This window comes from Staurois parvus, unplaced genomic scaffold (assembly GCF_062004578.1).
Source record: "Staurois parvus isolate SC_StPar_1 unplaced genomic scaffold, SC_StPar_1.0 ptg000414l, whole genome shotgun sequence".
Taxonomy (NCBI): domain Eukaryota; kingdom Metazoa; phylum Chordata; class Amphibia; order Anura; family Ranidae; genus Staurois; species Staurois parvus.
Genome location: NW_028318210.1, coordinates 9,580,244 through 9,594,082, shown reverse-complemented (window position 1 = coordinate 9,594,082; position 13,839 = coordinate 9,580,244). Strand labels below are relative to the sequence as shown.

At 43.6% G+C, this 13,839-nt stretch overlaps 1 protein-coding gene across 1 annotated transcript; it reads right to left on the bottom strand.

Annotated features, from left to right (window-relative positions):
* Window positions 1-2,705: 2,705 nt before the first annotated feature.
* Window positions 2,706-12,142, bottom strand: RACK1 (receptor for activated C kinase 1). Its single transcript, XM_089686924.1, has 8 exons — window positions 11,945-12,142; window positions 8,892-9,063; window positions 8,607-8,754; window positions 8,307-8,402; window positions 6,682-6,792; window positions 5,023-5,163; window positions 4,680-4,790; window positions 2,706-2,894 (listed from the first exon to the last, which is right to left on the bottom strand). Exons 1-8 carry the CDS (start codon window positions 12,051-12,053, stop codon window positions 2,829-2,831), a joined length of 954 nt encoding a protein of 317 aa, XP_089543050.1. The 5' UTR covers window positions 12,054-12,142; the 3' UTR covers window positions 2,706-2,828.
* Between the last annotated feature and the right edge of the window lie 1,697 nt (window positions 12,143-13,839).

The window sequence follows — 13,839 nt, the reverse complement described above, 5'->3', positions numbered from 1 at the left end:
GCCTTCACTGGGCTCTTAATGACTTTTAATGCACTGTATACACCCTATGGGAACTGGCTTCCCCGGTGCCCAGTGCTGACATCTGCCTCCCAGAAATGATGCCTCTGCACCTTCCGGAGCCAGGATGGAGCACTCCCCCACAATGAAGTGTACTGAAGCCTGAGTTCCCAGGCTTGCACAGCTACGAGGGAAATATATTAAATAGCAGCACACCAGCCATGTGACCAGAATGCCGCAAACCACACAGGGAAGGATCTGGAAAAGAGGCAGCAGACATCACCTGGTCTGGCCATGCCTGGACCTTAAAAGTACAGAAGCCACCACCCTTCCAGTAAAGTAGGGGTATATCATGAGAGGTCAAAAAAAAAAAAAAAAAAAAAAAAAAAAAAAAAAAAAAAAGTACAGCATCCTGCCAGGCCAAGGCTTTTATACCACCCCTGGGTGATCATTCCCAAAAGTTCCAAGAAAACATGCAACCCCAGTCTGGAGAAAACCCTAAAAACTGAAGCAAAGGCCTGGAGCAACAGACAGTCTGAGGAGTAACGTTTGTTTCAGTGAGAATTCCATGTCTCGTAAGCTGTCCTGGACAATTACTTGGTAAAATAAGTTTCATTCTGGACTTCAAGTGGAGTTTTCAGTTCTCTATCCTATAGCCATAACCTGCCATGGACTAACCATTGTTCCAGTATCCTCCAAAATTAGTCATGTTAACTACTTGCCCTCCAGAGGATTTACCACCCCTTCCTGACCAGGCAATTTTTTGCGATACAGCTCTGTTACTTTGACAATTGCGTGGGCATGCAACGCTGTACAAATTAAATTTGTGTCTTTTCCCCACAAATGGTGCTTTCTTTCAGTGGTATTTGATCATCTCTGCGTTTTTTGTTTATGGTGCAAAAAAAAAAAAAACATTTGAAAACATTTGACTTTTTGCTATAAAACATATCCAGTGGGAAAAAAAAAAAAAATGTAAAAATCTAATTTCATAAATTTAGGCCAAAATGTATTCTAAGTCTGCTAAAAAAAAAAAAACCTAATACAAGTAAATCAATTGGTTTACATGAAAGTTATAGCATCTACAAATGGCAGTATATATACTGGAATTTTTTTTTTATACTAGTAATGGCAGTGATCAGCGACTTATAGCGGGACTGCGGCAGCCATTCTGACACTGGGGGAAATTGACTGCCACAGACATCCCCCCCAGTACACTAATACAGTGATCAGCGCTAATAAAAAGCGCTGACACTGTACTAATGACACTGGGCAGGAAGAGGTTAACATCTGGGGCAAAGTGTTAACTGTGCTGTTTTACTAAGTGTGCTGTGTGTGGGAAACATACTGCTGTGTATTTCTCTGCTATGCATGTTACTGCTGGAAGGAGACAGACCTGTGTTTACACACAGGTCTCTGTCGGTGATGCTCGGCAATCGGGTGCCAGCAGGGAATCTCTGGCCAGGCACGGCAATCGACATTTGAAGCTGCCAATGGCAGTGTGGATAGGGCAGCGTGCGACCCCTACACGGAAATGCAAAATCGCATATATAAGCGATTTTGCATTGTTCTGCTATAAGGCGGTCGGGAAGTGGTTAAAGGGTATGTATAGCTGCTGAAAATTCTAAATTTTTAATGAGTAGGGAAGGGTTTAAAGTACCAGTTTATGTTCTTAGTACCAGTCCCTTTGTGTTCCAGAGACACCAGGAAGTTAAAGGAATACACCTTTTAGATGGTTGTCCCCTGAACAGGTACCTCAATTGGAAGAGTTTGCCTTCTCTTGTTTTGGGAACAAAGTACACCAGTACAAATAGAAGTGTAAATCTTTCCAGTAGGGAATGGTAAAGAAACTTGGAAGAGTGTCCATCCCTCTCGCTCTATCCAGAACTAAACAAAGTTTTGCCTAGAAATACACTTTGCAAACTCCTGGCAAAACTTTAGAATCAAAAAGTTCGTCTTTGATGACCCTCTTGGGAGATATACCTCACTATGACAGGTGTCAGAACAAGGGCGAATACCCCCTACTTAGACAGCAATACTTTTGAGGCAGTAAGGAAGGCTCAGACTGTTAGTACCTTATTGATGTGCCCATGAGGGAGATTCCTTCACCTCCTGTCCAGAGGACAAGCGTCAGAACAGGAAGAGAAAGCGGTTGGAACAAAGACAGCACTCCAAATCTAACGGAGGAAAATATTGCTCTAGGTGCTGCGTGTTAAATATCACATCCTTCTGGGGGTGTTTAATTTCTCCATTCCGGCCTTGTTTCTCCATCCTTTTTCTACATATGTAGCCACTAAGGAAGATATGGGGGGCGGGCGGAGCAGGAGAGCAAAGAAGAACACCTGTCAATGACAGCTCAGAGTCCTCTGACATAACAGCCAAGGATGGTGGGCACAGCTGTGATCTTGACTTTTGGATGTCCAAACAAGGGAAGCTTTTCCAGGTAAAAAATGCACATTGTTATAGGAAGTTTTTTTTTTTTTTATTATTGGTCTGTCAGATTTATCCCCTCCCTACTCTATCCAAAATCTGCAGAGGTTAGGCTGCTTTAGCCTTTAACTGGTTAACACTTTACCAATCCAGGAGAAAGTACAGGAATCAGACGTGTTAGATGTTTTGGTATATGCTCATTTGGTTACAAGTAATTTTTACCTATTCAAACAATTCAATTCAACACTTAGGGATCATCAAACTGCACGATTGTATGACAGTTATTTTTATAGCAATTTTTATTTAAGAGTCACAAGCTGGTATTACAACAAAAGACTCCAAACTGCACAAGCAGTCTTTGTTGGTAAATTGAAAGCGGAAGTGTCTCCAAGTTATAAAAAGTCTTAGCGGGTTCCAATAGTCACTTGCCAGACTCTGATCAAGTTGTCTGTGTAGCCGGCGAAGAGTGTCTGCAGAAAAGAAAGATCAGTTTAGAGATAAATGCATTATGGCAAGTGTACCAAGATCATTATGCACCTTTGGACAATCTCTGCAGGGTTTGACCACCACTAAGTTTGCTAAATTTCTAGAACATTTCAAAATAAATGTATGCAAGTAATGGCAGCCAATCTTAGACTCTTCCTATACTACAAGGGGAAACCTACAGGGAACAGCAGACATGTGCATACAGCAAATATTACGAGAAAATGAGTTGGAGAGGGGAGGTAAAATCTGCCTCTATGGTCATACTGACCAAACCAACAGGGCAAGCATAAAAATGGTCACTGTGCTGCAGTTCCATATGAACAAAAGCCAGCTATTACAAAATTGTGATTCACAGAAATATTCATTAACAAATGGGCAGCACGTAATAGAATACAGCATATAGGTATATGTCAAATCAGTGAACCGTGAAAAAAAAAAAAAAATGCATATGGCTCCAGTCCACTAACATCCACAAGTGTAGCTGAGTGGAATTCTACCCAACACAGCAAATGACCAATGTGTGATTGGCCCACATGAGTAAATCACAAAACGTCCTCCAACGACACCACTGAACAAGACCTTAATTGTAGAAGTCATTGTAAGCCTAATGTACACTAAAAGCACTATCTGCATGTTATTTTTGTAGAATACTCCCTCTATTAAAAAAGAAAAAAAAACACTGAGGATTGATTTTATTAATAGCGGTATCAGGTAGGCTCCTTTCACACAGCTGCTCCAATCAGGTCTGCCTGTTTTTCAAGCATCCCTATGGACATATGGGTGTGAACGGACTGGTACCTGTTTACACCTGCCTACCTCCAGATCTGACCATGTCCACATCCTCATCTATTTTGGCAGACCAGATCAGAGGTAGCTAGGTGTAAACTGACAGCCACATCATTTTACATCTGGCCGCCCATAGAACAGAGCTATGTTTCTGTGACAGATGGGTCATCCCCCTACTCTGCTCCGATCAGAAGGGAACTTACAGATCTTCCCAGGTAAACCGGAACAAGTCCACCCTATGTGAAGTAGGCCTTATACTCACAAAATGAAAGAAAACCAGTACATAAACAGTACAGCATACAATAGTAATGATGGGCAACTGCTAAAGGACCTCCTACTCCAGAAGTTGAAGAAAAACAGCCAACAGTATTAAAATCTAATATTTTATCTTCCTATAGAATTGTGCCCAAGACTTATTTTCACACATCAGTTGCACATTTTTAATTTAGCAATACAGTTGTGTCCCCTCACTTTCTCAAAACTAGTCAACTTTTTCCATCCCTGTCCAATTGACATAAAGCTGACCCAGGAACCAATGCTAAAGGGCTAGCAGATTAACCTTCAACTAGCAGAAGTGTGTATCACAAGAACGACTACCATGTAGTTTACACTATACCGATGTACATGATATTTTTACTTTATGTTAGAAGTTCCTGTCCACAATCAAACAAGTCAGCCAAACAATTAAAGTATACATATGTATATAAGCATTCGGATAGCTTGAAGACTAACTGCCTACAGAGGGGAGGGTAAAAGTCTAGAACATCCAAGTGCCAGTATCCCAACAAAAAGTGATTGGCTGGGTAGACTTTTCTTCGCCAATCAGCCTCTACCTAAAGTTCAGGCAAAAATGTCTGAATTTGTTTGGTATGGCTTACAGAAATAGAAAAGTTGTCCCAACATGCTATAAACTGCCAGATGCTCAGTCTGCCCAACATGAGCAGGCACCTTTAAAATGAGCAGTTTAGGCTGCAAAACTTTACCTGTCCATCAGCTGACCAGGCCAGAGAAGTACACTGTGGTGGCTCCGCTTTACTACTTGTGCTAATCACTTCCTGCTTTAGTTCGTCAACAATGATCTTGCCTTCCAGATCCTGTATAAGTGGGGGAAAAAAAACAACACATAAGATATCAAAGAATCAGGATCCACAACTCTAGTACTGGCCATTATTGCTCAGAAACAGCCTCTGATTTTCAGCAATGAGCATCAGATGGCATAAGAAAACATCACGGCAAGAAAGAAAAAACTAAAACATGATTAGAATGCCATTTAGTGGCTAAGACATGTTTCATTTTTTGCTACACTTTTTTGAAAATGCAACATACCCAGATTTTGATGCTGGGTCCTGTTGCTGCACACAGCCAGTAGCGGTTGGGGCTGAAGCAAAGGGCGTTGATGACATCTCCACTATCGAGGGTGTACAGGTGCTTCCCCTCATTCAGATCCCACAGCATGGCTTGTCCATCCTGTAAACCAAAAATCCAGATAATTGGGGGTTATAAATCTATGAAGTACAAATATAACTGGAAGAACATGCATTGCTTGGATTCACCAATTTGGTTGAAAGGTCATGGAAAAATGGGTGGTGTTCACGAACCATTAAAAGTGTATATGCACTAATATAGAAGCCAAGAAAGGTTCAGGCACGACTTTACATAAAATCACCCCGAACTTAGGACCTGGATCAATAAAGAATTTATGAACACCAGTCTTAAGCATTTACTGAACATAAATTTGAAAATGTATCACTAGTAGTGTGGACGTTCCCACACTAAGTGCATGTGCTTACTAACTACGCAAATTTACCATCTGATATTCAGGACTTCTATAAAGCCAACAGTTTGCGCAGCGCTTTGCAAAATGAAAGCAAACCGTGAAGTTACAATAAGATTCAATATAAAGGGGAACCAGAAGGCCCTGCACATTAATGCAGATTTCCAGCAACTAAACCAAGCCAATATGGGCTAACAGACTTTTTTGAAAACAAACATCACATAAAGCCCATGAAAAAGTCAGACAGATTAGCTCAAAGAAGGGAGCATTTAAACATGCAACACTCCCAACATCTGCAGCCACAAACCTGCAGACTGATCTCTGGGTAAAGTCCTGTTTAGCCGAATGGTCACTTATAAATTATTTCTCAGAACCATGGATTAGTAAGTGTTGAAGGGGCATATTTATGCTACGAGACCCCTATGTTAGGTGTACAGACCAAAGCCCTTAAAAAGCACAAAACCACATCCTTTACTGAACCTACAAATAAGAATCAGTAAGGTGCAATGCACGATGTACCTAAACAAGGACTTGTGTTATTTGCATCAAAAGAATGCCAACAGGAATTTTCAGATGTGCAAAATTCTGACTAACTGAGCAGTACATATGGCATTTAAGTAGCTGCACTTGACAAGCTTTTGCATTGTGCTGCGTTTCTTTGGAGGCAGCATGTCCCATCAAAGAGTGCCTGAACTGCAGCCAAAGCAGGTCAAACATCCTTTTGTCAAATGCAGCACATGGGAAATTTAGTGCTTGGCTAAAATACACAACACCAAACCCTTAGCATCCATTCACATCCAAGTATTTATCATTCCTGAAGTCAAACAGCGCTCAAGATGAAGAACCCCATTGTCAAGTCATGTTCACATCTAAGGGTTGTGTTGCTTGTCACCATGAAGCTCGAATAAGTACACGTTTTTGCGGCAGAACTGCATGTTTTTAGCCCATGGACTTAATGGGAGCACCGATAAACATCTTCAAGGTGCTGCCATTTAAAGTCTATGAGGTCAAAAACATACGATTCTGCTCCTGCACTACAAAAACCAAAGTACCGCTAAATTGCCTGGCCATGCTCACACCAAGTATGAATGTGCCAAATCAGAGCTGCATTATGATTGCAACAGAAGGATAGGTGACAGCTGTATAGGTCACAATTATCAGTATGCCCCCAACAACACTTCCATACAAATGAATTTGATAAGTCACCTCACCTTGCCTCCAGAAGCACATAGTGACCCATCTGGTGACACAGTCACAGTGTTCAGGTAGCCAGTGTGACCAATGTGGTTGGTCTTAAGTTTGCAGTTAGCCAAATTCCAGACCTAAAAATAAAATATATCCCATGATCAATATATACTCAGTAAAATGGTATAAAGTTTTAATCTGTGGTTTAATCAAAGCAGATTTCATGTTAGATGAAACATTCATAAAAAGTAATCTGTCAAAGTAATTACCACTGCCAAAGCAGCGGGTCACAAGTCTCAGAAGTTGTTGACCTGTCAAGTATCAGACACGTCCCATCATCTGATTGCACTAGACAAGAAAAGCCCCAACACCCTATAGTTCAGGCTCAAAACATAAGTTGCCCTTTAATTGGTTCCAACCCCATTGAGTGCAACACAAGTAATATGCTTGCATTCACCCCTGATCTGTTCAGCATGCTGCCCAGGATTACAGCCGTTGATAAGAACCTCCAAGCTGGGTTCAATTCACATGGCATGTGCACAGATGTCCCATTTATTCCTATCAGATGTCTGAACTCTGCAGGACTGCTGGAGGCAGTCATGAGAACAGCCTTGCAAATGTGAACAAGCAAGCTCATGGTTCACAAGGTGTGAAGGGGAGCCAGCCTAAGGTTCTCTGAGACAATGCTGTGACCCTGGGCAAGGCAGCACCACAAACATTGTAAAATCAAGGCTAATGGTAAGTCACTGAATGAGTTGCACTTGGGGAGGATTTGTAGAATATCAATAGTGATGTTCGTTACCAAGAGAAGAGGAAAAAAAAAAAAAAAAAGTATGCCTGTAAAAGGAAAAATAGCCTCATTTATGTTCTGAGCTGGCTAAATAAAAACTTGCAGCAATAGAAAGTCATATCTTCCCAGTGATGCTAAACTAAAAGAAAAAAAAAATAAATTAGAAAGTCTCAAGAAAATGCACAGGATAGATAGTAAGGTGTCTGCACTCAGAAAATGGAAGTCCGGACAAAATACAGAAAACAGTTTTGTGCTTCTGCCTTAAAAACCCTTTACTACTGACAGGTCAATCCTTCAAGTGGCAGTGCAAACAAGTAGAGAAGGTGCCATGAGAATCCTTTAGGATTATATAAAAGGATGGATATTTCCCCATACACTATCTGTATTACAATTTGTTGTGTATATATATTCATGTATTGTACAGCACAGGGTGATGCTACAGGACAGAGGGACGCAGGCATCCAACACAACTGGTGTCAGATTCTAAAGGTGCTTAGAGCAGTTGAATCTCTAACGTGAAACACCAGGCAGGCAAAACACATTTTTTTACCCATTTGTGATTCTGGCCTGCCTACCTTGTGAAATGCAATTATCTGCTAGCTAGATCACTCCCTGGTTTACCATACAGCTTCCAAAGTCAGATTTTTGGATAGAGGAATTTTGTGTCCAATGAAGATGGAGACCGGGTTGACATAGGAAGCTGAATCAGGAAATTCATAGGGAACTTCCCCTTTACTTTTCAATGCCTCTAAAAAAAATGCATCCTTTAAAAGCACTTAAAAAATCATCAACTATACCTTTTAAATGTATAGAACAGAAAAAAAAAAACTTGAATTTCAGGTTACAGACAAACATTCTTACCTTCACCATCTTGTCCCAACCACAGGAAACTATGATGGGATTGCTGCTGTTGGGTGAGAAACGAACACAGGAGACCCATTCAGTGTGAGATTCCTCCTGGAAAAAAGAATCCAATTAGTAAAATATTTCACACCTAAGATATTTTAAATTAAAGAGTTCCATTGTTTCTCTGGTCCCATCATAATTGCAGGATTGTCAGCCTGTTTGACACTGTTTCTATAAGAAACACTCAGAAGTGATACTCTAATCACAGGGACCAAACATACAAGTCAGCCATAGTCCAACATATCAATGTCTCACCTGCACTGTGTATTTACACACACCCAGTGTGTTCCACAGCTTGATGGTCTTGTCACGGGATCCTGACACAATCTGACGGTTGTCTGCTGAGAAAGCCACACTCAGTACATCTTTAGTATGTCCCACAAATCGTCTTGTCGTGGTGCCGCTGCAACAGCAGAGAAAACCTTTAGTTCTTGTCAATACAATTAAGAGAACTCAAACGCCATTCGGCCTGAACAGCCCAGATCACAATATCCTGGCTTTTCTCACCAAGCAATTTACCAAATGCAGGTTACCACTTACGTTGTAAGGTCCCACAGACGAAGAGTGCCGTCCCAAGAGCCAGACAGAGCAAACTGTCCATCTGAAGAGATGACAACATCGCTGACAAAATGGGAGTGACCACGGAGGCCACGCTGGGGGACACCATAGCTAGTCTCATCGCGGGTCAACTTCCACATGATGACAGTCTTATCTAAAATAAAGTGGGTAGGAGGAAAGTGTCACTCAACAGAAAATTTTCATAATTCTATTAAACTATTTGTAATCTACTGTCCTGATCTGTCACAATGCATTTATCTTCTCAGCAATTTCTAAACAGTTATTCTATTCTCTCCCTATATTAGAAAATGTGAGGACAAGTAGAAGGCTTTCGAGCAATCCCCTTCTTTTCTTTGAGCTCAATGCTAGTAACAAAGCTCTAAAAGTTCTGAAGAACAAATGGCATGAAAGAAAATATTTTCAAATTTTACCATCCAACAGCTGCTGGAGAGCATTATCAGCCCAAAGCACAGGTAGAAGAAAGGTTAACCTTCATGGGGCCTTACAGCCTGACATTACTATTCTAACATGAAGATATTACAGCAGACAAGACCTTGAGGAGCAAGGCTGCTACATTTCAGAAAGCTTACACCCCTTCTAGTTTTATCAATCCCTTCCCTGCACTAAAAGCTGCCAGATTCACAATTCTTTGTAATGCCACTGGGGAGATTTTCCCTCACTTTCCGATTCCGTGACATTTCATTAATAAAGTGATTGGGGTGAAAAAAACCAAAGAGGGTCCACGACTGCAACATACACTTAAGTGTAGGTATGTGTAAGTATGTACAGTCAGAATTTTTGGATACAGGAGGAAAGTGTTACAAACTGTCTTTCTGCTGTAAGTGTTCTATTGGGAAATTTAACTTCCAGTCCCAGAGATGCAACAGGAAATTGGAGGGACCTCTATAAATGGAGAACAATTTCCTTTTAGACAGTTGTCACCAGAACAGGTGTCACTGGAAAATGTATCCTTACCTCTTGCTCTGGTGACAACTTTAAGACTTCAGATTTCCCATTACTTTGCGCCAGCGATAAGGCTCAGTACAATTAGAGGGTGAATCTACCTAGAGAGGACGATAACAAAAGTCTTGATAGAGGCTCTAATCCTTCCCAACAACCCAAAACTTCAAAAATGTTTTGACTATACATACAGTAAGACTGGAACTAGTGGCATATTGCCACCAAACTCGAGTAGCTAGAAGCATTCCTTCTTGATTGTGTGGTCACAAAACAATGTGTAAGTGCTACTCAGTTCTAAAGTGCTGTGAGCCCTGTCTTGAAAGGGGGGAGGGGGGGTGGCGGAGTGTAAATGACAGGCTGGGGTCATAGGGGATGACAGGGTTGCCCTGAACCACTGGTGCTGGACCCTGGAGAAAACAGGTAGAAATTGTGACTTTTCCTGCCATTACACTTAATGTGCATCTGGGCTTTTCTCTTATTTTGAAGAGTTGTGAAGGGTTAGACCCTCAAGTCTGTATTGCCTTTTGTGCCCCCACTGGGGAAATTCACTCTGCATGTACAGGTGAACCTCGGCACCAGAACAAATGTAGCCATGGAGCCTGGTCAGAACCGGGCTGAAAATCTACTTTATTGCCTTACTCTAACCCAGTGTTTCTCAACTCCAGTCCTCATGGACCCCCAACAGGTCATGTTTTCCGGATTTCCCTCAGATGAAACAGCTGTGGTAATTACTAAGGCAGTGAAACTGATCAAATCACCTGTGCAAAATAATGGAAATCCTGAAAACATGACCTGTTGGGGGTCCATGAGGACTGGAGTTGAGAAACACTGCTCTAACCAAACCTACAAAGTGTGGCCTATACCACATATAAATGATATAACTCAATATAACTTGCACTTTATCAGCCATGCATGTGAGCCTGCAACTCTTAGATAAGGCAAGTAATAAAGTGTCAAATCCATGACAGACGTCACACAGGAAGACCGAGCCGTACTATAAAGACATGCTACACCTATGGAGTCACCCACATTATAAACAAGCCATGACCTTCACTACCCAACCTATACAGAGCCTCACAGAGGGTTAGCCAGTCACATCAGGAAACAGTCAAATACAGGAGACTGTCAGGCTGGTCATATCAGAGAGACAGGGAGGAGCAGAGTAAGTGGTCCCATCTGCACATAGATCTGGACCTGTACAGATCAAAGGAGGGCAGTTTTGGCAGGCTGTCCCCACCGGGCCACCCCAGACCGCGGAGAGGGCAGGCCGTCCCCACAGACCGCGGAGAGGGCAGGCCGTCCCCACAGACCGCGGAGAGGGCAGGCCGTCCCCACAGACCGCGGAGAGGGCAGGCCGTCCCCACAGACCGCGGAGAGGGCAGGCCGTCCCCACAGACCGCGGAGAGGGCAGGCCGTCCCCACAGACCGCGGAGAGGGCAGGCCGTCCCCACAGACCGCGGAGAGGGCAGGCCGTCCCCACAGACCGCGGAGAGGGCAGGCCGTCCCCACAGACCGCGGAGAGGGCAGGCCGTCCCCACAGACCGCGGAGAGGGCAGGCCGTCCCCACAGACCGCGGAGAGGGCAGGCCGTCCCCACAGACCGCGGAGAGGGCAGGCCGTCCTCACAGACCGCGGAGAGGGCAGGCCGTCCTCACAGACCGCGGAGAGGGCAGGCCGTCCTCACAGACCGCGGAGAGGGCAGGCCGTCCTCACAGACCGCGGAGAGGGCAGGCCGTCCCCACAGACCATGGAGAGGGCAGGCCGTCCCCACAGACCACGGAGAGGGCAGGCCGTCCGCACCGGGCCCGCACAGACCACGGAGAGGGCAGGCCGCCCCCACCGGGCCCGCATAGACCACGGAGAGGGCAGGCCGCCCCCACCGGGCCCGCACAGACCACGGAGAGGGCAGGCCGCCCCCACCGGGTCCGCACAGAGAGGGCCGACCGTCCACACCAGGCCTGCAGAGGCATCCCAGCCACATACACACACTAGCAGCGGAGTGCACACCCTACAGCCACGTAATCCAGTGACCGTCCGACACACATCGATAGAGAGGAGTCTACACATGTATCTCACCCCGGGAAGAGCTGAGGATCATGTCCGGGAACTGCGGGGTGGTAGCGATCTGGGTAACCCAGCCATTGTGACCCTTAAGGGTCCCCCGAAGGGTCATCTGCTCGGTCATGACTGCAGAGGGTCTGTAGACGCTCCACCGGAGAAGGATGGAGGGGGATTCTCTAAGACGGGTCTAAAGACACCGGGAAAAGGCGGAAACGCGGGCAAGCGCCGCTTATATAGGAAACGTGCTCCACCTGCGTCATCACGTCACGGCAGGAAATACGTCAGTCTGCCATTCCCAATATGGCGGAGTGTGCGGCTTAGCTGTCAATGTATAATGTAGATGTACTATGCTGGTGACAACGCAGAATTAAACACGAGAGCGATGTATTGTGTCATGACACCAGCCGCCGCATATTGTCTTTATGTGACAAGGAACACTGTAGTGAATAATGGATATAGGAGAGGACTTTTACCCTTTATTGGCGGCTGGGAATTACTTTTCTTATAACTTTATTTAAAGAGGAAAACTAAAGACATACTATAAATACTGTGCATTGGGACTCAGCAAATGAACAGACACAGCTACTGCTTGCAGTGTGACATCTGTGCAGGTACACCCTCCCAAACGTATCTGGGTGCACTCGGGGCCGTGCACTTGCATGGGCACAGATTGTCACATTGGGAGCAGCAGCTGCTGAATCCCAGTTCACAGCAATGAGACTCAGGCCAGGACTGGGCCAAAAAAACAGGCCTCAGTAATTTGGACAGCAGCCCTAAATCTGGGGACCCTTTCCTCAGAGCGCGGTGGCAGAACACCAGAGCCCAGTCGCAAGAGCAACCTTTGTGACCCTGGTAGTTCCACCACTAGTGTCAGTAGGTTTTTATTTTTATTTAATTTTTTGCAATGTTATATTTTATAAGGAGAGAAGCAGGAGACAGAGAGAGAGAGAAAGAAGAGAAACAGGAGACAGAGCGACAGAAAGAGAGAAGTATAGAAAATAAAAAAGGAGAGAAACAGGAGACAGAAAGAGAGAAATATAGAACGAAAGAATGGAGAGAAACAGGAGACAAAGTAAGAAAGAAGGAGTGAGAGAGAGAAAGAGAGAACGAAAGAAAAAGAGAGAGAAAGAAGGGAAGAAAAAAAAAGGAGAGAAACAGCAGAGAGAGAGAAAAAGAAAGAAGTATAGAAAGAAGGAGAGAGAAAGCGATAAAGGAAAGAAAGAAGAGAAACAGCAGACAGATAGAAAGAAAGAAAAGAGAAAGAACAAAAGAAAAGAGAGAGAAAGAAAGGAGAGAAATAGCAGACAGAGAGAGAGAGAATATAGAAAGAGGGAGAGAGAGAGAGAGAAAGAATGGAGAGAAACAGAATACACACAGAGAAAGAAATAAGTATAGAAAGAAAGAAGGAAAGAGAAAGAAAGAAGAGAAACATGAGACAGAGAGAGAGAGAGAAAGAAAGAAAGAGAAGTATAGGAAGGAAGAAGGAGAGAGAAAGAAAGGAAAGAAGAGAAACAGCAGAGAAAGAATATAGAAAATAGAGAGAGAAAGGAAAGAGAGAGAGCGAGAGAGACAAAGAAAGGAGAGAAACAGGAGACAGGCAGAAAGAAAGAGAAGTATAGAAAGAAGGAGAGAGAGAAAGAAAGAGAAGTATAGAAAGAAAGAAGGAGAGAGAGAAAGAAAGAAAGGAGAGAAACAGCAAAGAGGGATAAAAAAAGAAATATAGAAAGAAAGAGATATATAGAACGAAAGGAGGGAAAGAAAGAGAGAGGGAAAGAAGGAGAGAAAGTAAGAAGAGAAACAGGAGACAGAGAAAGAGAGACGAATAGAAAGAAAGAAAGAAGGAGAGAAACAGCAGACAGAGAGAGAGAAATAAAGAAAGAGAGAGTGAGAGAAAGAAAGAACGAAAGAAA